Source organism: Staurois parvus, unplaced genomic scaffold, assembly GCF_062004578.1.
Source record: "Staurois parvus isolate SC_StPar_1 unplaced genomic scaffold, SC_StPar_1.0 ptg002841l, whole genome shotgun sequence".
Taxonomy (NCBI): domain Eukaryota; kingdom Metazoa; phylum Chordata; class Amphibia; order Anura; family Ranidae; genus Staurois; species Staurois parvus.
The window spans coordinates 217,379-243,235 of NW_028320637.1; the positions used below are offsets into that span (position 1 = coordinate 217,379).

At 41.4% G+C, this 25,857-nt stretch overlaps 1 protein-coding gene across 3 annotated transcripts; it reads left to right on the top strand.

The window, feature by feature from the left end:
* The first annotated feature begins 2,022 nt into the window (after positions 1-2,022).
* Positions 2,023-20,025, top strand: LOC149429053 (testis-expressed protein 47-like). Of its 3 annotated transcripts, XM_089666783.1 has the most exons (9): positions 2,023-2,084; positions 3,106-3,247; positions 4,599-4,671; positions 6,657-6,751; positions 8,169-8,233; positions 11,512-11,713; positions 12,637-12,793; positions 15,342-15,401; positions 18,860-20,025. In XM_089666783.1, the coding sequence occupies exons 2-8, from the start codon at positions 3,128-3,130 to the stop codon at positions 15,377-15,379; spliced, it is 750 nt and encodes a 249-aa protein (XP_089522909.1). In that variant the 5' UTR covers positions 2,023-2,084; positions 3,106-3,127; the 3' UTR covers positions 15,380-15,401; positions 18,860-20,025. The 3 variants fall into 3 exon arrangements, with proteins under 3 accessions (XP_089522909.1, XP_089522907.1, XP_089522908.1); XM_089666781.1 differs by lacking the exon at positions 15,342-15,401; XM_089666782.1 differs by lacking the exons at positions 2,023-2,084; positions 15,342-15,401 and having other exon boundaries at positions 2,991-3,247.
* Positions 20,026-25,857: the final 5,832 nt, after the last annotated feature.

The window sequence follows — 25,857 nt, forward strand, 5'->3', positions numbered from 1 at the left end:
CTCACCATAGAAACCGGAGAACCCGTACGGCATCCAGGCAGTTAGCAAGAAGATCGGCAACGATCGTCCTAAGAATTTCCTTCAGCGCTGGTTCCCTTTAAGTAGCCATGAATCGGATCTGAAGGACCTTTTTGTTCCCTCAGACGCTTTGTATCCTAGACAATTGCCAAGGTTATTTTCTACTAAAATCCTTGTTTTTGACAATTTTTGTGTTTTCTTTGTACTTCTCAGTGCCGCAGATCTCCTGCAGCCTTTTTATTTTTTTTACAGACTCGTTGGGGGTTGATTTACTAAAACTGGAGAGTGTAAAATCTGGTGGAGCTGTGAATGGGAGCCAATCGGCTTCTATCTTCAGTTCGTGTGTCACTAAACCCACAACAGTGAAATCAGTCTGTAGATGCAGTAAAGCATGCTTGTTATACTCACTGTGGAACCTAAGGGGTAAATCCTCTGTATTGTGTAAAAAAGGCTGTTTGATCCTGTCTTCTCTGATCCTCCCCTAATTCTACTGTCCCCAATCCATCTGCTGTGCTGATAGAACAGAGCCTTGTGGGCAAGCTGCACATGCTCAGTTTGGTGTGTATTGCTAGAGGTTTTTTTCTTTGCAAGGGTGCATGTAATCAGCACTGTCCAGAAAGGTCAGGGGTTCTGCATTCTCTTAAAGAAAACTCCTCCTGCAAGCTTTAACCAGTGCTCTGCTGGACACGGATAGAATTCACAAAATTGCTATATACTGCTGATGAGAAAAGGTATTTAGCAGTTTCTATTTACTAAAATAATTGCATTTCCATGTTCTGTGTACTGTGGGAGACCCGATATAGTGAATGCGGGGTCCGGGGAGAGCGGATAAAGTGAATGCAGGGTCCGGGGAGACCGGATATAGTGAATGCGGGGTCCGAGGAGACCGGATATAGTGAATGCGGGGTCCGGGGAGAGCGGATATAGTGAATGCGGGGTCCGGGGAGAGCGGATATAGCGAATGCGGGGTCCGGGGAGAGCGGATATAGTGAATGCGGGGTGCGGGGGAGAGCGGATATAGCGAATGCGGGGTCCGGAGAGAGTGGATATAGCGAATGCGGGGTCCGGGGAGAGCGGATATAGCGAATGCGGGGTCCGGGGAGAGCGGATATAGTGAATGCGGGGTCCGGGGAGAGCGGATATAGTGAATGCGGGGGCCAGGGAAAGCGGATATAGTGAATGCGGGGTCCGGGAAGAGCGGATACAGTGAATGCGGGGTCGGGGGAGAGCGGATATAGTGAATGCGGAGTCCGGGGAGAGCGGATACAGTGAATGCGGGGTCCGGGGAGAGCGGATACAGTGAATGCGGGGTCCGGGGAGAGCGGTTACAGTGAATGCGGGGTCCGGGGAGAGCGGATATAGTGAATGCGGGGTCCGGGGAGAGCGGATATAGTGAATGCGGGGTCCGGGAAGAGCGGATACAGTGAATGCGGGGTCCGGGGAGAGCGGATATAGTGAATGCGGGGTCCGGGGAGAGCGGATATAGTGAATGCGGGGTCCGGGAAGAGCGGATACAGTGAATGCGGGGTCCGGGGAGAGCGGATATAGTGAATGCAGGGTCCGGGGAGAGCGGATATAGTGAATGCGGGGTCCGGGGAGACCGGATATAGTGAATGCGGGGTCCGGGGAGAGCGGATATAGTGAATGCAGAGATTCATTAAAACTTGTGCAGCTGTGCATAGTAACCAATCAGCTTCTAAATGCAGTTTGTTCCATTAAGCGCAGACAATAAAACCTGGAAGCTGATTGGTTTCTGCGCAGAGCTGCACCAGATTTTGCACTCTCCAGTCTTCGTAAATAATCCCCAAAGTGTCCCTTTTATATTTTTTCTGATTTGTAGGATAGTAACCTTGAAACAAACCGGTTTCAATGAAGAGGAAATTAAACACCACAAAGAGCGGCTGCGCTCCCCGTACCGTACTAGAATGCAATAATTCGTGTATTTAAGTGGTTACTCAGCAACTGGAGGAAGGCAGCGCGGTGATAGAAAATACCAACAAATCAGACAAAGGAGAGCAGGACACAGTCCGAGTCAGGGGCCGGCTTGTTCCCTGGATACCACAATAGTAAATACACAGGTTTTCTAAGGGCTTCTACTTTCTCTCGGAATATTATTCTGTTACATTTAACTTTTTTTTAACCTTTTGCATATTATCTTATATGTAACTTTTAAACTTTTACATAATATTTTTAGATGTAACTTTTTGTATATCTTTACATTACATATTCGTTTATATGTAACATTTTTTCTCTTTTTTTTCACATTTAACAATTTTTTTTTAATTAACCCAGGTCTGTAAACAGTTTTACTTTCTTTAGGAAAGTGTATTTTTTTTTACCTTTTACATATTATATGTAACTTTTTTTTATCCCTTTGCATTACATTTTCATTTATATGTAACTTTTTTTTTATCCCTTTACATTACATATTCTTTTATATGTAACTTTTTTTTATCGCTTTACATTGCTTATTCTTTTATATGGAACTTTTTTTTATCGCTTTACATTGCTTATTCTTTTATATGGAACTTTTTTAAAAAAAATTTCACATTTAATTTTTTTTCAATTAACCCACATTTGTAAACAATTTTACATTCTACAGGAAAGTGTTTTTTTTTTAATTAAAAACTTAACTTATTTTTTATCCAATATTGTTTTTAATTAAACCAAGTCTGAAAAGTTTTGAAAGTTAGGAAAGTGTTTTTTTTTTTTTTCATTTTGAAATTTTGGAGAAATATTTTTATTTGTAACATTTTAACTTTGAACCAATTTTCTTTTTTAACAAACCCAAGTCTGTAATCTATAATACAATCTTTAGGAAAGTGTATTTTTTTCCTTTTAAATGTAAAATATATTGCATACTTTTTTTTCTGGAAAGTGTATTTGTTTTTATTTTTAAATTAAAAAAAAAAAAATATATATATATATATATATATATATATATATATATATGTAATATATTTTTTTATTTTTTCAATTGAACTTATTTTAAATTTGACAATTTTTTTAAACTAAACCCAAGTCTGTAAACTATTTTTCAATTTTTAGAAGAGCAGATTTTTTATTTTTTTTTACAAACTAAAACAGGGTTTTTGTGCGCCATTTAATAATGTCGGTGAAATCTCGAGAACAATCATGGAAGCCGGAAGCCACTCCAGAAAAAGGAATAAGTAGCTATTTTCAACAGCTGCTCAACAAGCGGATGGTCTTGAATTCGAGGGATGATGCCGTGAGTGAGATTTTGTTTCTGTTTGTTTCTGAGCCATTTTCTAGCAATATTTTAATATGTCTGTGCGAAAAATTAACTACTTGCCGACCGCACTGCGGCCAGCCAGTTCTGGGTGGACGTCATATGACGTCCTCCCAGAACGCACTCTCCTGCGCTCCCCCAGGGGCACGCACCCAGCGATCTCCGTGATCGCTGTGTCCTACAGACACAGCTGATCACATGACGTGGTAAAAGGCCAATCACAGCGGCCTTTTACCACGCGATCAGCCATGTCCAATGACACGCTGATCACCAGGAAATGCAAATGCCAGTTCTCGGCTGCACTTTCCTCACGCTGTCAGATCGTGAGGAAAGTACTGCCGAAAACCGGCAGTTGTCATAGCGGGGTTCGGCACCGATCATCAGGGTCACTGATCATCAGTGCCCTGATGATCGGTGCCCAGCAGTGCCACACACAAGTTCCGCCCACCTGTGCCCATCAGTGCGCCCACCTGTGCCCAACAGTGCACCCACCTGTGCCCAGCAGTGCGCCCACCTGTGCCACCCAGCAGTGTCACCACCTGTGCCCAGAAGTGCCATCTACCTGTGCCCAGTAGTGCCACCCACCTGTGCCCACCCACCTGTGCCCACCAGTGCCACCCACCTGTGCCCCCCCAGTGCCACCCACCAGTGCCCATCAGTGCAGCCCAGCAGTGCTGCCAGTCAGTGCCACCAGTCAGTGCCCAGCGGTTGTGCCAGTCAGTGCCCAGCAGTGATGTCAGTCAGTGCCACCTATCAGTGCTGTCTATCAGTACCCATTATCAGTGTCGCCTATCAGTGCCACCAATCAGTGGCGCATATCAGTGCCACCTATCCGTGACACCTCATTAGTGCTGCCTATCAGTGCCGCCTATCTTTGCCACCTCATTAGTGCTGCCTATCAGTGCCCTTCAGTGCTGCCTATCAGTGCCCATCAGTGCCGCCTATCAGTGCCCATCAGTGCTGCCTCATCAACGCACACCAGTGAAGGAGAAAAATTTCCTGTTTGAAAAATTTTATAATAGAAACAAAGAAACTTTTTTTTTTTTCCAAATTTTTTTGCAATTTTTTTTCTTATAGCACAAAAAGTAAAGTGCCCAGCAGTGATTAAATACCACCAAAAGAAAGCTCTATTTGTGAGAAAAAAATGATAAAAATTTCATATGGGTACAATCTTGCATGACCGCGCAATTGTCAATCAAAGTGCTACAGCACTGAAAGCTGAAAATTGGCCTGGTAAATAAGGAGGTATAAGTGCCCAGTAGGCAAGTGGTTAAAAACAAAAAATTGCCCCAGACATCGAGGGTTACAATGTTGCTTACTTTTCTTTTAGAAATCAATTCTTCACCGGCTAATTTTTGTGTCTATGATCTCCCCGGATCTGGCAGATAAGAGAGACCTCGGAGGTGAGTGTGGATTTTTTTCCTTCTGGATCTGTAACACTGCCCACAAGGGGGGTGGGGTGGGGGCATGGGGAGGGGCGGGGGGTGGTGACATGTATGTTATGTCTGCAAGAAATCTGCAAAAAATTGTCAAGTGCTCACAATTTCTAAAATTCTGTTTCTTAGTTTTAATTACAGAGTGATTCCAGCAAAATTGATTTGGCTGAAAAAAAAGTGGAAACTCTCAATTTTGCTCATGGATGGGCTTGGGTGAAATATTTTATTTGTTATATTTTATTTAATGGGTGTTCGTTGGGGGGTGTACGTTGCTTGGGTTATTTTTCATCCAGAATGTTTCAGCCAAGATTCACACATTTCTCCTACTTGGATTCGGTTGGAACTCCTGGGTAATATTTGTGTGAATTTCTAAAAAAAACATTTATTCATAGACCTCTTAGTGTTTTTTTTTTGTTTTACTCTTTTGTGAATTTTATTATTACTGTGCACTGTTGCTTAAATATTTGATAATTTTTTTAACTCAAAATTAAGGTCCTAAAATTCCTCATTTAGCTCATCCCGACCCAGCATTGCTGGCACAGGTTGAGGGCCCGCTTATATTCATTGAGTCATCTATGGTGAGCTTTGGTGGAAACAAAATCTAATCCATTGCACCCTAAAAAAAAAACACATTGATTTTACCTTCCACATTGTCTCCGAAATATTTTGCCAACATTTAATTTTCACCGAAAGCTTAGAAAAATTAAATTTCCTAATTTAGCCCATCCCGACCCAGCATTGCTGGCACAGGTTGAGGGCCCGCTTATATTCATTGAGTCATCTATGGTGAGCTTTGGTGGAAACAAAATCTAATCCATTGCACCCTAAAAAAAAAACACATTGATTTCACCTTCCCCATTGTCTCCAAAGTATTTTGCAAACATTTAATTTCACCGAAAGTTTAGAAAAATAAAATTTCCTAATTTAGCTCATCCAGACCCAGCATTACTGGCACAATTTGAGGGCCCGCTGATATTCATTGAGCCATCTATGATGAGCATGTGAACGTTGGTGGAAACAAAATCTAATCCATTCCACTAAATCCATTGAACCCTAAAAAAACACATTGATTTCACCTTCCCCATTGCCTCAAAAATATTTTGCCAAGATTTAATTTTCCTTGAAATTTTAGGGAAATGAAAATTCGTAGTTTAGCTCATCCCGACCCAGCATTGCTGGCACAGCTTGAGGGCCCGCTGATATTCATTGGGTCATCTATGATGAGCATGTGAACATTGGTGGAAACAAAATCTGAGAAACGCCACTCTGGAAAAATAATTGCATGCTCAGAAAATGAGATTTTCAGTTTTGTGGATAAAGAGTGGTGCTGGCAGAGCCAAGGACAGCCTGCACCAGGGAGCTGAATATTTATTATTTTACGTGTCGTCGATGTAATGTCTCAGGAAAGGGATAGGGATGCTGGTGACATCGTTGCACTAAAATGGCCACATGACCATATTTGGCCAATGACATTATCCGAATACTGCCATGTGGCCATATTCAGTCAATGATATCACGGCTGCCTTTTTACCTTTGTTATGCTGTTTGTTGGGTGACCCCCATCAAAGTTTTGTCAATGAGATTCTCAATTCTGTGGGTAACGAGGAACACTGGTAGAGATGAGGACTGACTGCACCAGGGAGCAGAATATTTATTATTTTACAGGTCGTCGATCTTATGTCTTAGGAAAGGACATTACAAAGGGATAGGGATGCTGGTGACATCAAAAACTAATATGGCCACATAACTGAAGTTGTTCAATGGCATTATCCAAATATGACCATTTGGCCATATTAGTACAATGGTATGGCCTGGATCCCCATCTCTTTATTCATGCTGTTATTCGGGTGGCCCTCATCAAAGTTACGTCTTGGTGTCCCATGATTTATAGTTGCACCCCTGGCAGTATTGGATGATCAGTATATGTTTTCATTTCCTGTGGTCTCTTGTAGAATTCTGGGAGCAGCAGTTCCAGCAGTATAATCAGGGGGAGACAGTAACGGGCATCTTGCTTCTCTACCCGTCTTGTACCATCCATGTTCTTGAGGTAAGCAGAGTTCTGCTCGTGTCCCCCCCTCAAGAAACCACATTAACATCTTACCGTTTCCTCACAAAGAAGGTTAAAAGTTCTAAAGTATTTAAAGCCAAAACCTTTACCCTTGTTTTTTTTGGATAGAGCAAGGAACACATTTCTTTTTCTATCTGTGTCCTACTGGGGAATATTCCCATCCCAGATAGTTGTCACCAGAACAACTGTCGCCATTTCAAGATTTCCCCTGTCTTTCTGTTCTGGTGGCAACACAAGACTTTGGATTTTCATCGCTGTTTTGGTTGAAATAAAAATCGGTATCAATGGAGAGGGCAAATCTCCCCAAAGGGGACAAAAAAATGATAGGTATAACCCCTCACCACTTCATCCAAAAAACATATATGTTTGGGCTTTAAGTTGATGGAGCAGCTCAGAAATTCATTGTAGCAATTCTGGAAGAACCATGGAGGTTCTCAACAAGGGTTCCTTCTGCCTCCAGCCAGTAGACTAGACTCTCATGGGAAGCTATGTCTGCTGGTGTGTGACTGCAACTGTTATTAAGGAATTTTAGGGATGAAGAAATTCATTGTAGCAATTCTGGAAGAACCATGGGGGTTCTCAATAAGCATTTATTTGCCTCCAGCCAGCAGACCACATTCTCATGGGAAGCCATGTCTGCTGGTGTGTGACTGCAACTGTTATTGAGGACTTTTTTGGAATGAAGAAATTCATTGTAGCAATTCTGGATGAATTGTGGAGGTCCTTACCCAACAATTCTGCCGCCAGCCAGCAGACCAGATTCTCATGGGAAGCCATGTTTGTTGGTGTGTGACTGCAACAGTTATTGAGGACTTTTTTGGAATGAAGAAATTCATTTTAGCAATTCTGGAAGAACCATGGAGGTCCATACCCAACAATCCTGCCTCCAGCCAGTAGACCAGACTCTCATGGGAAGCCATGTCTGCTGGTTTGTGACTGCTATTTTTATTGAGGACTTCTTTAGGAAGGGAGAGAAAATTTGGGTTGTGGTTTTTAGTGTTCACATGGTGCATGTATTGGAGATGGGTAGTTGGTGTCAGACTGGCGGCCCTCCAGCTGTTGCAAAACTACAAGTTCCATCATGCCTCTGTCTTTGGGGAGTCATGCTTGTAACTGTCAATCTTGCAATGTCTCATGGGACTTGTAGTCTGGCAACATCTGGAGGGCCTCCAGTTTGACCCCCGTGACTTAGTGTGTACATGTGTACTCCTTGGACAAAATAAAAATTGTATTCATCCTCACCTGGTTGCATACTTTATCTACATGGAAGTACGGTGAGAGCGGGTTTCTGATTGGTTGCTGAAGGTTATAACCCAATGCACATTATTGTTCTCATTGATCAGTGAGTGATCCTGTATAACTGTTCATAAATTGTCCTTTGTCTCATGTATTTCAGTCGGGTGGAGATGTCTTGTACTGTGCGCTGAGGGATCTGAGCAAGATGAAGAAACAAGGGGAAAGGTGGGTGAGGCTCCTCTTTATGTTCCCCCCCCCAAAAAATGACCATTGGGTCCCATGCTATCAGGCTAATTTGTCATAGTCAATGGATGCCAATAGCAAGTTTTCAATTACAATATTTTTATAATCTACGGGTAGCACATTGGCTAAATGGTTAGCATTTCCGCTTGGCAGTACTAGGGTTGTTGGTTCGAATCCCAACCATGGCACCACCTGCCTGGAGCTTGCATGTTCTCCCTGTGCCTGTGTGAGTTTCCTCCCACACTCCAAAGACATGCTGGTAGGTGAATTGGCTCCTGTCTAAATTGTCCCTAGTATGTGTATGTATGAATGTGAGTTAGGGACCTTAGATTGTACACCCCTTGAGGGTTAGGGACCTTAGATTGTACGCCCCTTGAGGGTTAGGGACCTTAGATTGTACGCCCCTTGAGGGTTAGGGACCTTAGATTGTACGCCCCTTGAGGGTTAGGGACCTTAGATTGTACGCCCCTTGAGGGTTAGGGACCTTAGATTGTACGCCCCTTGAGGGTTAGGGACCTTAGATTGTACGCCCCTTGAGGGTTAGGGACCTTAGATTGTACGCCCCTTGAGGGTTAGGGACCTTAGATTGTACGCCCCTTGAGGGTTAGGGACTGATGTGAATGTACAATATATATGTAAAGCGCTGCATAAATTGATGGTGCTATATAAGTACCTGTAAAAAATAACCCCCCCCCCAATCCTTTCCAAAGGCAGGTTTAGAACTTTTGAAAGATTTTATTTGGCGGAGTTTGGCGTAGATCCTTGCTGGCCACTCAGGGACCAGCAGCACTAGTAGCCAATGTGCATGTACTGCGTGCACATGTGCTGAGACACACTCACACTCTGCAGTATGATACCCGCACTCACTGCAATGCCAGTTCTGCCCTGTAGGGGGAGGCAGAGGGCTTGGGACTTGAAGAAAATGCCTCCCTTTTCCTCTGGATGAGAAAGGCTGATGTATACACATTCTGAAAACACATCAGATCTCAATGGGGAGGAATCTCCTGCTGGATCTCTATACTGACATGGACGGGGTGATGTGTTAGGAAGAAAATGATCGACCTACAGAGGACTGAATTCAAAGACACCCCAAAAATCAAATTGAAAAAATGATGCAGCAGGCGAGTCCATTTTGCTGAAATGTCATTGCAGCGACTCAGAATGGTCCTCAGTAGTCTGTATGGCCCCCACGTGCTTGTATGCATGCCTGACAACGTCGGGGGAGGCTCCTAATGAGACCACGGGTGGTGTCCTGGGAGATTTCCTCCCAGATCTGGATCAAGGCATCACTGAGCTCCTGGACAGTCTGAGGTGCAACCTGGTGGCATCGGGTGGACCAAAACATGACATCCCAGAGGGGTTCTATTGGGTTTAGGTGAGACGAGCGTGGGGGCCATTCAATGGTATCAATTCCTTCATCCTCCAGGAACTGCCTGCATACTCTCCCCACATGAGGCCGGGCATTTTTGTGCACCAGGAGGAACCCAGGACCCACTGCACCAGGAGGAACCCAGGACCCACTGCACCAGCGTAGGGTCTGACAATGGGTCCAAGGATTTCATCCTCATACATAATGACAGTCAGGGTGCCATTGTCTAGCCTGTAGAGGTCTGTGCGTCCCTCCATGGATATGACTCCCCAGACCATCACTGACCCACCACCAAAACAGTCATGCTGAACCATGTTACAGGCAACAGAATGTTCTCCACGACTTCTCCAGACCCTTTCACGTCTGTCACATGTGCTCAGGGGGAACCTGCTCTCATCTGTGAAAAGCACAGGGTGCCAGTAGTGGACCTGCCAATTCTGGTGTTCAATGGCAAATGCCAATTGAGCTCTGTGGTGCCGGGTAGTGAGCACAGGGCCCACTAGAGGAAATCGGGTCCTCAGGCCACCCTCATGAAGTCTGTTTCTGATTGTTTGGTCAGAGACATTCACACCAGTGGCCTGCTGGAGGTCATTTTGTAGGGCTCTGGCAGTGCTCATCCTGTTCCTCCTCGCACAAAGGAGCAGATACCGGTCCTGCTGATGGGTTAAGGACCTTCTACGGCCCTGTCCAGCTCTCCTAGAGGAACTGCCTGTCTCCTGGAATCTCCTCCATGCTCTTGAGACTGTTCTGGGAGACTCAGCAAACCTTCTGGCGATGGCAGGTATTGATGTGCCATCCTGGAGGAGTTGGACTGCCTGTGCAACCTCTGTAGGGTCCAGGTATGGCCTCATGCTACCGGTAGTGACACTGACCCCAGCCAAATGCAAAAGGAGTGAAAAACAGTCAGAAAAGATGAGTAGGGGAAAAAATGTCAGAGTCCTCCACCTGTAAAACCATTCCTGTTTTAGGAGTCGTCTCATTATTGCCCATCTAGTGCACCTGTTGTTAATTTCATTAACACCAAAGCAGCTGAAACCAATGAACAACCCCCTCTGCTACTTACCTGACCAGATCAATATTCCAGGAGTTTCATTGACTTGATGCTAGACTCTGATTACAAAGTCTTCCTTTAATTCTTTTGAGCACTGTATATATATATATATATATATATATATATATATAAATATATATAATTTTTCCCCATTTTACTGAATTTACATTTCTATAATTTGTGAGATCACCTTTTTCGAACAAGTTTAATATTATGCAACAGCAATATACAAAAGCTAGTCTGTCAACCAATTTGAATTCATCAGTTTAGAGAAGTCAAGACAATGGAAGATGGATTCTGGTTGGCTGCTGTAGGTTGCTAAATATCCTTCAAATTCTATATACATTGATTAGGTCATTTTGTTTCATTTCAGCGTTTTTATTTTAGCTCATAAATACATCTGTTTAGGGCTTATGTTCAAAGTTTTGCAAATATATTAATTAAACTGTAAAATTAATCCTGCTCCATTTTGATATTCCCTATAGACTCTAGATAAGTGTACTGTTTGATGAAGTTTCTTTTTCAAATCGATTTTCTCTAAAACAATATTCAGAATATTTGTTTCAGAAAAAGTTACCCTAAAAACACAATTGGGGTGGAAATTTGGCATCCAGAAGCTATTTGATTGGATGTTGTGGTTTCAGGTTCATCAGAACATTGGCTTATAAGCATCAACATCACATCTTGATGAGGGGTTGGACCTTTGGCCATGCTAAATGTATTTTCTAGACAGTGGAAGGGTTCAGTTTGCTCATTTCGTGTTGGATGTGACCTTCAACTGAAATGAAGGCCAATTTCAATTTTTAATACTGGTTGAAATATGCGTGTCCTACTTTGCAGGGCTCTAGTGCTGAACCCCAAGATTTTGGTTTTGTCCCATAACATCCCCAACCGACTGTTCAGCCAGTGGAGCTACAAAGTCCTGGATGTTCCTGGTCACTACTTGGGGGATAAGTACAGTGAGGAGGCTACAGATGGCATCATCACCGAGTGCCTGACCAAGATACTCAAGATTGGAAAGCAGCTGACCAAATACCCCAAGGTCAGTGAAGGGAAGGGGCTATTGATTATGGATGGGGGGGAGGGTTTGGTGATAATTGGTGGGTTAGTAGTGACATGGAAGGCTTGCAGTGCCGCTCCCAAGTCGGGAAATGTGAAATAACCCTGCCGATGTGCTGAGAGCAGGGGAAGCCATCCTGACACTATCCAGGTGTGTAAAGTCATTAAGGGATGTAGAAGCTGATCAAACCGACACACATGGAAAGGTGGAAGGCGTCTGCATTGGCCTCAGCCCTCGCTCCTGTCATGCCCTCTGATGCCTTTCGCCCTGCCCATCGGGGGCTTGATCACAAAGGCTGACCAAGCCAAAACATGCTGGAGGGCTTAGCTGGAGCGAGGGCTGAGGCCAATACAGACACTTTCCACCATTCCATGTGGGTTGGTTTGAGCTGCGTCCACTTCCCTTGTCGACTTTACACTGATGGGTTAATAGTGACACAGAAGTGTGGCTCAGTGAGGTCATGACTTGGAAATATCTCTTCATGGCTTTTTTTTCAGTTCACTCTGAAGGCATCCATGACTTTCTGCAACTGTCAAATTAGAGTCAAGTTGTTGATCCTTAAAGGCATCCTTGACTTTTTGCTGAGGATTTCTGAGGCTCCTTGTCCCCTTGCTCGTTCATAGAACAGTGCTCAAGGTCCAATTACATGTGGCTTGTTGCATGACCAATTGCATCTAATGAATCTACTCAAATAAAGTCAGCCCAACTTTAAAAAATTATGGCCAAGTTCCTTAGAAAGCTGGACAATGAACATTGGGCTAGACGTGGACGGTAACTATTAGAAGGGGTACTTGGAGAAGAACACGCCGATGCTTCTTTGTAGTAATTATTTTGCTTTTTCATTGGGTTCTCCCAACCAGAAAGTTTACAGAACTTTGACTCTTGATTGTGTCATCACCCGCCAGGGCTCCAAAACCATTCCCAATTCCCTGTTTGAGAAATCGCCGGAGCTGACCATCCCCCAGACCTCCATCCTGCACCTCCTGCACAGTAGAGAGCTCCTCACACCAGACCAATTCCTGCAGGCCTATGACAGCCCCCTGCATGTCACCCTGGATTCGGGTAAGTCCAGAAGCATACAAATTGTTACATTGTTATCCTAATAGCAGTCAAGTGAGTTTGCGGAATAGATCCAAGAGGTACAGAATAAACAGAAGTGCCAGAACAAATAATGAAGAGTTTATTAAACCATAAAAATATCAAAAGGACAAGCCTACGCTTGTTGGAAGTTCTAGCAGGACCCCCATATCAGGTATAAATGCATGAATAAATATTGAATTAATAATAAAAAAAACTATAAAATGCTTTAAAATGCAACTGAAAAATACATCCATATAGAACAGGGGTCTCGAAACTTTCTAAACAAAGGGCCGGTTTATGGTCCTTCAGATTTTAGGGGGGCTGGACTGTGTCCACTGGTAGGAGACAATGCCTCTGGCTTGGCAGTCAGTGAGAGTAAAAAAAATACATAGCACCCCTGTGGTCAGTAGAGGGAGGAAGAGTACCCCATCGTTGGTGTCAGTGAGAGGAAGAATGCCCCATTGTTTGTGTCAGTGGGTGGAATACTGCCCCTATTGTTGGTGTCAGTGAGAGGAATAGAGCTCAATTTTTTATGTCAGTGGTTAGAATAGTGCTCCATCACTGGTGTCAGTGGAAGGAATAGAATAGTGCCCCATCGCTGGTGTCAGTGGGCGGAATAGTTCCTCCTCACTGGTGTTGGTGGAAGGAATAGTGCCCTATCAATGGTGTCTGTATAAAAAATAGTGCCCCATCATTGGTGTCACTGAAAGGAATAGTGCCCCATCACTGGTGTTAGTGGGAGGAATAGTGCTTTATCAATGGTGTTAGTGGGAGGAATAGTGCCCCATCATTGGTGTCAGTGGGAGAAATAGTGCTTCATCAATGGTGTTAGTGGGAGGAATAGTGCCCCATCATTGGTGTCAGTGGGAGGAATAGTGCTTCATCAATGGTGTCAGTGGGAGGAATAGTGCCCCATCATTGGTGTTAGTGGGAGGAATAGTGCTTCATCAATGGTGTTAGTGGGAGGAATAGTGCCCCATCATTGGTGTTAGTGGGAGGAATAGTGCTTCATCAATGGTGTTAGTGGGAGGAATAGTGCTTCATTAATGGTGTCAGTGGGAGGAATAGTGCTTCATCAATGGTGTCAGTGGGAGGAATAGAATAGTGCCCCATCGCTGGTGTCAGTGGGAGGAATAGTTCCCCATCACTGGTGTTGGTGGAAGGAATAGTGCCCTATCAATGGTGTCAGTATAAAAAATAGCGCCCCATCATTGGTGTCACTGAAAGGAATAGTGCTCCATCACTGGTGTTAGGGGGAGGAATAGTACTCCATTACTGGTGTCAGTGGGAGAAATAGAATAGTGCCCCATCTTTGGTGTCAGCGGGAGGAATAGTTCCCCATCACTGGTGTTGGTGGAAGGAATAGTGCCCTATTAATGGTGTCTGTATAAAAAAATAGTATCCTGTCATTGGTGTCAGTGGAAGAAATAGGGCTCCATCACTGGTGTCAGTGGAAGGGATAGTGCCCCATCACTGGTCTCAGTGGAAGGGATAGTGCTCCATCACTGGTGTCAATGGGAGGAATGGTGTCCCATCACTGGTTGGAGGAATAAAATAACCCTTTGGTTGTCAGAGGGAGCAATTATGCCCCACTTTTGGTGTCAATTGGGGGGGTTATAGCGCCTCGTGTCACTGGGAGAAATAGTTCCCCAGAAAAAGGCAAGCACAGGACTGTATCCGGCCCACGGGCCACAGTTTGAAGGCCATTAAAATAGAAGGACATGGGAGGAATAGTGTGAGATCCCAACGTAATGTGTTATAAATGGATATGATACATTGTTACTATGAATATATGTAACCTGCTATGTTTTTGTGGGAAAATGCAATGACAAAACTCAATATAAATGTCCAGAATGAAAACAAAATGCATCCATATAAAATGTTATTTGGACTAAAGTTTGAAAGTACCTGATAATACAAAGGGGTGGAAGAAAAAGAATGATGTTTATCATGTAATTTGGGGGTTCAGAATAAAATGTGAAATTAAAGTAATAAAATCATTTTATTTTCCATAACCACAGCGCTTATGAAGCCTGTTGAAATGTTTAGCAAGTGTTGATTTGCCATTTTAAAGATGACGTAAACAGGGGCGGACTGACAACTCATGGGGCCCCCGGGCAATAGGGGATCATGGGGCCCCTAAGTCCTTGCCCATACTCAAAAAAGCCTATGAAAAAGGTACCAGGGGCATCTCATGGGGCCCCCTACTGACCACGGGCCCTCGGGCAGTGCCCGAGTTTCCAAATGGTCAGTCCACCCCTGGACGTAAAAACTCTTTAGGTCTCGTAACTTTGAGTCCAGTGCTCCTGTATTTTTCCTGTACGTCATGGATGTCACACAAAGAGCCCCCTAGAGACCTCTTCAAGCCCTTGAGCTGTCAACCAAAGCCCTTTTACATTTCAGTACTGTTGATTGGAAGATCAGTCTACATTTGGAGTACATCAAATGCCTATGTGAAGTCCAGATGTTGTTTGTATGGGAATAATGGTGGGGTTAGAACCTTCTTCTGAACCTGTTTATCTGGTTAAAGGACATGTGTTTGGGAGCTTAAACCAGACCTCCGTGTAGGCTCACAAGATCCAAGAGGAAGGTAGGGTAAAACAAAGCTGCAACGTTCCTTGTCTCCATTCCATACGTGACTGTAGTGCCATTGTCTCATCAACTAACTGTAGACTGACCTTTAGGGTTAATCTTCTCTCCTAACCATTATTTCTGACTTGGCTGCATCTACTAGTTGTCCAATGGATGATGGGATGGAAGAAAAACTGGGTTGTAACCCACCATTAAGGAGCTGCTGGAACTCAAAGTAGAACTAAACAATCTCATTAATGCACGTTACATAGTTAGTCTGGCTGAAAAAAAAGACAAAAGTCCATCCAGTACAACCAAAAAAAAAAGTTATCCTATACTCACAGTTGATCCAGAGGAAGGAAAAAAACCCAGCAAAGCATGATCCAATTTGCTCCTGCAGGGAAAAAAATCCTTCCTGATCTCTCGAGAGGCAATCGGATATTCCCTGGATCAACTTTACCTATAAATGTTATATCCAGTTATATTCTGTGTATCCAAGAAAGAATCCAGGACTTTCCTACAGCAATCCACTGAGCAGGCCACAACCAACTCTTGAGGGAGTCTATTCCACGTTCTCACAGCTCTTACTGTGAAGAAACCTTTCCGTGTTTGGAGATTACATTTTTTTTCCTCCAGATGTAAAGAGCGCCCCCTTGTCCTCTGTGATGACCTCAGGGGGAATAACTACACCGAGTTCACTATATGAACCACTGATGTATTTATACATGGAGATCACATCCCCCCTTATGTATTATACATGGAGATCACATCCCCCCTTATGTATTATACATGGAGATCACATCCCCCCTTATGTATTATACATGGAGATCATATCCCCCCTTATGTATTATACATGGAGATCATATCCCCCCTTATGTATTATACATGGAGATCATATCCCCCCTTATGTATTATACATGGTGATCATATCCCCCCTTATGTATTATACATGGAGATCATATCCCCCTTATGTATTATACATGGAGATCATATCCCCCTTATGTATTATACATGGAGATCATATCCCCCCTTATGTATTATACATGGAGATCATATCCCCCTTATGTATTATACATGGAGATCATATCCCCCTTATGTATTATACATGGAGATCATGTCCCTCTTATGTATTATACATGGAGATCATATCCCCCCTTATGTATTATACATGGAGATCATATCCCTCTTATGTATTATACATGGAGATCATATCCCCCTTATGTATTATACATGGTGATCATATCCCCTCCTTATGTATTATACATGGTGATCATATCCCCCCTTATGTATTATACATGGAGATCATATCCCCCCTTATGTATTATACATGGAGATCATATCACCCCCTTATGTATTATACATGGAGATCATATCCCCCTTATGTATTATACATGGAGATCATATCCCCCCTTATGTATTATACATGGAGATCATATCCCCCCTTATGTATTATACATGGTGATCATATCCCCCTTATGTATTATACATGGAGATCATATCCCCCCCTTATGTATTATACATGGAGATCATATCCCCCTTATGTATTATACATGGAGATCATATCCCCCTTATGTATTATACATGGAGATCATATCCCCCCCTTATGTATTATACATGGAGATCATATCACCCCCTTATGTATTATACATGGATTATTCTTTTTGAGAATCGGTGCCCAAAACCGAACTGCATATTCCAGATGAGCTCTTACTAATGATTTGTACTGGGGGGGGGGGGGGGGGGGAATATGATATCTCTCTCTCTGGAGTCTATAACTCTCCTAATACAAGAGAGGATTTTGCTCTCTTTAGAACCCGCAGCTTGGCATTGCATGCCATCATTAAGCTTGTGATCTATCAGAACTCCCAGATCTTTCTCCACCATTGATTCCCCCAGATCCTTCTCCACCATTGATTCCCCCAGTTGTACCCCACCTAGTATGTTTGATGCATATTCTTAGCCCCCAAGTGCAGAGCCTTACATTTATCAACATTAAACCTCATTGGCCCCATAGTCCCCCAATTACACAGAGCATTGCAGCCGGCTTGTAAGCTGGAGACATCCTGTGCCAATGTATTTTATAATAACAATACCTGCATGGCTGCATTTGCATGATGAGACTCAGAAGCTCATGGTAGTGATGTCTTCCACACAATCTGCTCAAGCAGCGTACTGGAACGTCTGGTCCGAGGCTTCAGCAGTGACGTACAACAAGGCCACGTGTACTACCAGGCTCAGACTTCACATCTTGTGATACATTGAGCTGGCTTCATCAATATGCACGTATGCCTGGTATTTCTGATAACTTCTACAAATGGAAATGGAGGCCACCCATAAATGTGAGCCACCGCGTAGGGGGACTGTCCACCTGCTGACGTAAATGATGAAGGTTATACATGTCGGTGGGTTATAGTGTAGTCCCATGTGGGAACCCATCGAGGAGGTTGGCTTCAATAGCCCTACAGCTAGACCATGGATGGTGAGCGAGGCCTCCACCAACAGACGGACTTTAGGAATAATGTATTTTTAGAATGTAAAACACGCAGGGAAAGTCAGATACATGTTTGTGGACAAGAACGGGTAATACAAATTTCATTGTTTTTATTTTCCATTTGGGTTTAGTAGAACTTTAAAATGACAGATGGCCAGATTGGAATTTTGGCACTGAAGGTCTCCTTACATCCGGGAAGCCTAAGGTCATTACTGTTTTGGCCCATGTGATAGACCAGGGGTGGGCAAACTTTTTGACTTGAGGGCCGCAATGGGTTCATATATTGGACCCGGGGGCCGGACCAAGAGTAGATGAATGTGTATGTGTGAATTAATATAAATTAAATTAAAATTTGTAACATTAAATATTTACTTACCTTTGCTCCGCGCGTTCCTCTCGCCGTGTTCCCGCGCCGTTCCGGTCTTCAGGGCGGACTGTGAGAGGAGCCTAGCTCCCCTCATGTTCGTCACGCTGCCCCGCCTACACACATCCTGACAGCCAATCACTGGCTATCAGGATGTGAGTGGCAGCGAGAATGTCCAATCATTGCATTTGAGCGCGCTGAATGATGCAAATGTTTGCCTGCCCTGGCTGTTTTTTTTTTTTGTATCACGCTCCGCGGGCCGGATTAAAAGGTCCGCCGGGCCGTAGTTTGCCCATTGCTGTGATAGACAGATGTTCAAAAAATGATCATCTAAAGCCATGATAGCTGCCCTATGTAGAACTAATATAGAAAATTAATAGGGGTAATTAGCGGCTACCAGGGGCGGACTGACAACTCATGGGGCCCCTGGGTAATAGGGGATCATGGGGCCCCTGTGTCCTTGCCCAAACTCAAAAAAGCCTAAGAAAAAGTTACCAGGGGCATCTCATGGGGCCCCCTACTGACCCCGGGCCCTTGGGCAGTGCCCCAGTTTCCAAATGGTCAGTTCGCCCCTGGCGGCTACATATAATCATGTATTTTTTTTTTGTTAATGTATTAACAGATCGAGTCTGGCCTACTCCAGTGCACCTAACACCACTGAAAACAAGACCTCCTCAATGAAGAAGACGTCTTTGAGGTGACTCCGTAGCAGCAGTCGAAGATTTAATACAGTAACATTCGATCTAAAAATTTTCCGTGTAGTCATCATTTACTGTTCAGCCAGCCACACGCTAGTAGATCTTCGAATTAAAATTTGTAGAAAAATTCTCAGTACATTCGATGGCTTGACGAACGCTGTTCCAAAGAACTTCAATATTGAATTTGCCTTTATTGTTCCATTTTTGGAATGAATGGACTTTCCTGAAGGAAAACCACATTCACTGGTAGAAATTTGTTTGGAGAAAAAAAATTTCCATCCTGCTTCTTCAAATCTTTACATCACTGTGGAATGTGACTTGGACCACACTAATGATTAGAAAATGGAACAAATGAAAAATTTTACATTTTTAATTTTAAAAAATGAAAAAAGTAAAAAAAAAAAACATTTTGAGAAAACTTCTACTAGTGTATAGCCAGCAGTAGCTAAAGGGTCAGGCTTAGTAAAGTTTGTAATAGGTGTAGAAATATGGAGGACACCTCACCACCAGAATGGTTCCCAGCATGGGCAGCACAGTGGCTAAGTAGTTAGCATTTCCACCTGGCAGTACTGGGGTCAGCGATTCAAATCCCAATCACAGCACCACCTGCCTGGAGTTTGCATGTTCTCCCTGTGCCTGTGTGGGTTTCCTCCGGGTACTCCCACATTCCAAAAGACATGCTGGTAGGTGAACTGGCTCCTGTCTGAATTGTCCCTAGTATGTGTATGTATGAATGTGAGTTAGGGACCTTAGATTGTACGCCCCTTGAGGGTTAGGGACCTTAGATTGTACGCCCCTTGAGGGTTAGGGACCTTAGATTGTACGCCCCTTGAGGGTTAGGGACCTTAGATTGTACGCCCCTTGAGGGTCAGGGACCTTAGATTGTACGCCCCTTGAGGGTCAGGGACCTTAGATTGTACGCCCCTTGAGGGTCAGGGACCTTAGATTGTACGCCCCTTGAGGGTCAGGGACCTTAGATTGTACGCCCCTTGAGGGTTAGGGACTGATGTGAATGTACAATATATATGTAAAGTGCTGCGTAAATTGATGGTGATATATAAATACCTGAAATAAAATGATGATGACTTGGTATTGGTTGGGACTGGTTTAATTAATAAGAGAATGAGTCAAGTGGTATGGAGCATGCAACTGTCTGTTAAGAAGCACGCTGATAGGTGGAGAGAGCAGTGTGAACAGAAAGATGATCTCATCGGCTGCTCCTTTGCTGTCCAATCAGCAGGTTGGGGGTGCAGAGAGGACCCTCACTGTGTTCAGTAGCATTTTCTAACAGTACATGAATTAAATATAATAAATACCAAAAAAGGTTATTTTTTTCTTTCACTTAATATATGTTCATCAGTTGGTGTTTAAATGCCCGTCTGATGCATTAACCCCTCGCCCTCCATTTTTCTGTCATAGGGTTTTAAAAAAGAAAAAAAAAATACATTTTTTGTTTTCTTTCTTCATTTTCCAATAACTTGTGGCAACAAATGAGATCAGAAAAATACTCACCTCTTACCTTGTAGTGTTTACTTCCCAAAAAGTGGTCATTTGAGGGGGGGAGGGGGACGACTAATTCATTACAATCAGCTGATGCACTTTAAAGTGTTACTAAACCCAAGACCCCGCATTCACTATGTCCGCTCGCCCTGGACCCCGCGTTCCCTACGTCCGCTCTCCCCGGACCCCGCGTTCACTACGTCCGCTCTCCCCGGACCCCGCGTTCACTACGTCCGCTCTCCCCGGACCTTGCATTCACTACGTCCGCTCTCCCCGGACCTTGCATTCACTACGTCCGCTCTCCCCGGACCCTGCATTCACTGTATCCGCTCTCCCCGGACCCCGCACTCCCTGTATCCGCTCTCCCCGGACCCCGCACTCCCTGTATCCGCTCTCCCCGGACCCCGCACTCACTGTATCCGCTCTCCCCGGACCCCGCACTCACTGTATCCGCTCTCCCCGGACCCCGCACTCACTGTATCCGCTCTCCCCGGACCCCGCACTCACTGTATCCGCTCTCCCCGGACCCCGCATTCACTATATCCGCTCTCCCCGGACCCCGCATTCACTGTATCCGCTCTCCCCGGACCCGGCTCTCACTCTATCCGCTCACCCACACTACACAGAACATGAAAATGCATTTCTTTTAGAAAATATAAACCGCTGAATCCCTTTTCTCATCAGCAGTATATAGCAGTCTTGTGACTTCTATCAGTGCTCAGCAGAGCACTGGTTAAAGCTTGTAGGAGTTTTCATTCTTCTCTGACTGTCCTATGAGGTTGCATAACCCCTGACCCTCTGTCCTGTGCCGATCACATGCACCACCACAAAAAAAAAAATCCCTAGCAACACACACCAAACAGAGCATGTTCTGCTCTGTACTATGGCAGATGGACTGGGGACAGTAGAAGAAGCGGAGGATCAGAGAAGACAGGCTCAAACATCCTTTTACACAATGCAGAGGATTAACTCCTTAGGTTCCACAGGGAGTATAACAAGCATGCTTTACTGCATCTACAGACTGATTGTACTGTTGTGGGTTTAGTAACATGAAGTGCTCTGATGAGAAAAGTTGCAGCGTCAGCATCCCATTAGACGCGAACAACACTTAGGTTTTAGCATCCTCTGCACTAAGATGCAAGTCGGGGAGTATCTCACCCAAAAAAATGATTTTGTTCCAGAGTTCTTCACACAAGCAGGAGCTGACGCGTCTGTACGGAACACCTCCTGGTTGCCATATTGCCCTGAATTTACAGAAAATAACAGCAGGCGCAGAATGAAAAAGGAGAGGTCAATTTAAAAAAAAAAACAAAAACATTTAAATTGCAACTTCGTAGCAATTTTATCTGCTTTTTTAAAATTTGCCATTTTATTTTTCATGCAAGTGGAATTGCCCTTTTAAGATTTTATATGCTTTTCTATTTAATTTGCCATTTTATTTTTCATGCAAGTGGAAATACCCTTTTAAGATTTTATCTGCTTTTTTAATTTGCCGTTTTATTTTTCATGCAAGTGGAGTTACAATTTTTACTCTTCCTGCCTCCAGGTTGCCATATTGCCTTGAATTTATAGAAAATAACAGCAGGTGCAGAATGAAAAAGGAGAGGTCAATTTTTTTTAAAAAAAATTAAAAATACAACTTGGCTTTTGTAGCAATTTTATCTGCTTTTTTTTTTTAATTTGCCATTTTATTTTTCCTGCAAGTAGAATGACCCTTTTAAAATTGTATCTGCTTTTTTTTAATTTGCTATTTTATTTTTCATGCAAGTCGAATGATCCTTGTAAGATTTTATATGCTTTTTTTAAATTTTTTATTTTATTTTTCATGCAAGTGGAATGACCCCTTTTAGGATTTTATATGCTTTTTTTTTAATTTGCCATTTTATTTTTCATGCAAGCGGAAATACCCTTTTAAAAAAAGCATATAAAATCTTAAAAGGGTATTTCCGCTTGCATGAAAAATAAAATGACAAATTAAAAAAAAGCATATAAAATCTTAAATTTGTCATTTTATTTTTCATGCAAGTGGAATAACCCTTTTAAGATTTTATCTGTTTTTTTTTAATTTGCCATTTTATTTTTCATGCAAGTGGAGTTACAATTTTTACTCTTCCTGCTTCCATGTTGCCATATTGCCTTAAATTTACAGAAAATAACAGCAGGTGCAGAATGAAAAAGGAGAGGTCAATTTTTTAAAAAACATTTAAAATACAACTTGGCTTTTGTAGCAATTTTATCTGCTTTTTTTTTTTTTTTTTTAATTTGCCAGTTTATTTTTCATGCAAGTAGAATGACCCTTTTAAAATTTTAATCTGCTTTTTTTAAATTTGCCATTTTATTTTTCATGCAAGTGGAATGATCCTTGTAAGATTTTATATGCTTTTTTTTAATTTTTGATTTTATTTTTCATGCAATTGGAAGGAACCTTGTAAGATTTTATATGCTTTTTTTTTAATTTGCCATTTTATTTTTCATGCAAGCGGAAATACCGTTTTAAGATTTTATATGCTTTTTTTTTTATTTGCCATTTTATTTTTCATGCAAGTGGAGTTACAATTTTTACTCTTCCTGCCTCCATGTTGCCATATTGCCTTGAATTTACAGAAAATAACAGCAGGTGCAGAATGAAAAAGGAGAGGTCAATTTTTTAAAAAACATTTAAAATACAACTTGGCTTGGCTTTTGTAGCAATTTTATCTGTTTTTTTTTTTTTTAATTTGCCAGTTTATTTTTCATGCAAGTGGAATGACCCTTTTAAGATTTTATGCTTTTTTTTAATTTTTAATTTTATTTTTCATGCAAGTAGAATGACTCTTTTAAAATTGTATCTGCTTTTTTTTATTTGCCATTTTATTTTTCATGCAAGTGGAATGATCCTTGTAAGATTTTATATGCTTTTTTTAAATTTTTTATATTATTTTTCATGCAAGTGGAATGACCCCTTTTAGGATTTTATATGCTTTTTTTTTAATTTGCCATTTTATTTTTCATGCAAGCGGAAATACCCTTTAAAAAAAGCATATAAAATCTTAAAAGGGTATTTCCGCTTGCATGAAAAATAAAATGACAAATTAAAAAAAAAGCATATAAAATCTTAAATTTGTCATTTTATTTTTCATGCAAGTGGAATAACCCTTTTAAGATTTTATCTGTTTTTTTTTAATTTGCCATTTTATTTTTCATGCAAGTGGAGTTACAATTTTTACTCTTCCTGCTTCCATGTTGCCTTAAATTTACAGAAAATAACAGCAGGTGCAGAATGAAAAAGGAGAGGTCAATTTTTTAAAAAACATTTAAAATACAACTTGGCTTTTGTAGCAATTTTATCTGCTTTTTTTTTTTTTTTTTTTTAATTTGCCAGTTTATTTTTCATGCAAGTAGAATGACCCTTTTAAAATTTTAATCTGCTTTTTTTTAATTTGCCAGTTTATTTTTCATGCAAGCGGAAATACCGTTTTAAGATTTTATATGCTTTTTTTTTTATTTGCCATTTTATTTTTCATGCAAGTGGAGTTACAATTTTTACTCTTCCTGCCTCCATGTTGCCATATTGCCTTGAATTTACAGAAAATAACAGCAGGTGCAGAATGAAAAAGGAGAGGTCAATTTTTTAAAAAAACATTTAAAATACAACTTGGCTTGGCTTTTGTAGCAATTTTATCTGCTTTTTTTTTTTAATTTGCCAGTTTATTTTTCATGCAAGTAGAATGACCCTTTTAAAATTTTAATCTGCTTTTTTTAAATTTGCCATTTTATTTTTCATGCAAGTGGAATGATCCTTGTAAGATTTTATATGCTTTTTTTTAATTTTTGATTTTATTTTTCATGCAATTGGAAGGAACCTTGTAAGATTTTATATGCTTTTTTTTTTTAATTTGCCATTTTATTTTTCATGCAAGCGGAAATACCGTTTTAAGATTTTATATGCTTTTTTTTTTATTTGCCATTTTATTTTTCATGCAAGTGGAGTTACCCTTTTTACTCTTCCTGCCTCACGAGTATTAATTAAATTGAAAAAAATAAATAAATAAAATGGCAACAAAAAACACAACAAACGAATTCATTCATATTTTTTATTTTATGTATATATGTATATATTTATTTTTTTTTTGTTTGAATTTTTTTTTTTTTTAAATAAAAAGATATTTTGAGAGTGCTGGACTCGGGAGAAGCTATGGTTCAGGCCTGGTGGTGGTCTCATAGATGTGAATGCACTGGTACAATAGAAGTATCACATGTTCAGACACAAAGATGTGAAATCTGCTGACATGGTAACAGGTTGTACTGGAAATACTGAAGTCAATATTTTCTTCCCAGTGCTGCAGAACCAGTTTGTACATCGCACTGCTAGACCGCGTCGGGTCTTCCGTTGACATGTTGCATACTTGAACAGATTCGTGCTGTACAACAATACAGATAAAACATGGCGCACCACTGAGGTGAAAAAAAGGTGTGCATAGAAACCTCCACAGGCAACAGGTGTAGGGCAGGAATTTTTTTTTTTTTTTTTTTTTTTAATTTTCATAAAGATTAAAAGTATTTGTTCACAGCTGCAAAACTTGATCACCGATGTCTGTAAATTTTATTTATACCAGTTCTTTCTTTTTTTTCACAAAACGATGATTCACATTTTTTTTTTTTTTTTTTTAAATGTCAATCTTTGAAATTTTTTCCAATGGTTTGCACAAAATTAATCGTCCACAATTTGGTTGAAAACAGGCCAATGCAAATTTTAGGCACGGGTACAGATTATTAGATTTCCCTTCAATCTCCGATGCACTGATCTAGAAGAGAAGATGAAACTACAGAATTCTATCCAAAAAAAAAAAAAAAAAATCCTGCTATTGTGAATTGCATTTTCCAATCTCGGTATTTTTTTTCCGTTAAGCAATAATTTTCATAATAATGTCTCAAATCTTGTTTGCCAATAGAAGATAACAAATGTACCATTTTATTTTTTGTAAATTTGTTCATAATAAAAAGAAAAAAAAGTTATGGGGATTTTTGTTTTTCAAGCATCGCTTCTGGTAATATGTAAACATTTCAATATGACAGGAAAAAAATATAAAATTGCAGATGGGAAAAGCAATGCGGAATGATTTTTTTTTTTATTCCATTATTTACAACTTTTCTGGAAAATACAGCTTGACCTTTCCCCCATCAAGCATTTTTTTCTTTACAATTTTACATTAGAATCTCTTACAGTTTTATGAACAAATACATATGTACATTATTCAATAACATGTTCTTCTTCCTTTCATATAGCAGACCAACATTTCACACACTCACACAAGCAAAAAACAAAACAAAACAAAAAACTATATATACTCTTTTCATTTTTAAAAAATATTTCTGTAATTAATCCCATTTCACAGGCAATAGACAGACCACAATATACTAGGAAATATGTTTTATATTTTTT

Excerpts from the sequence above, each read along its gene's own strand:
- LOC149429053 (XM_089666781.1), top strand. The coding sequence starts at position 3,128 with ATGTCGGTGAAATCTCGAGAACAATCATGGAAGCCGGAAGCCACTCCA. Across the intron at positions 6,752-8,168 it reads GTACCATCCATGTTCTTGAG|TCGGGTGGAGATGTCTTGTA; the intron begins GTAAGCAGAGTT and ends CATGTATTTCAG. Across the intron at positions 12,794-18,859 it reads GCATGTCACCCTGGATTCGG|ATCGAGTCTGGCCTACTCCA; the intron begins GTAAGTCCAGAA and ends ATGTATTAACAG.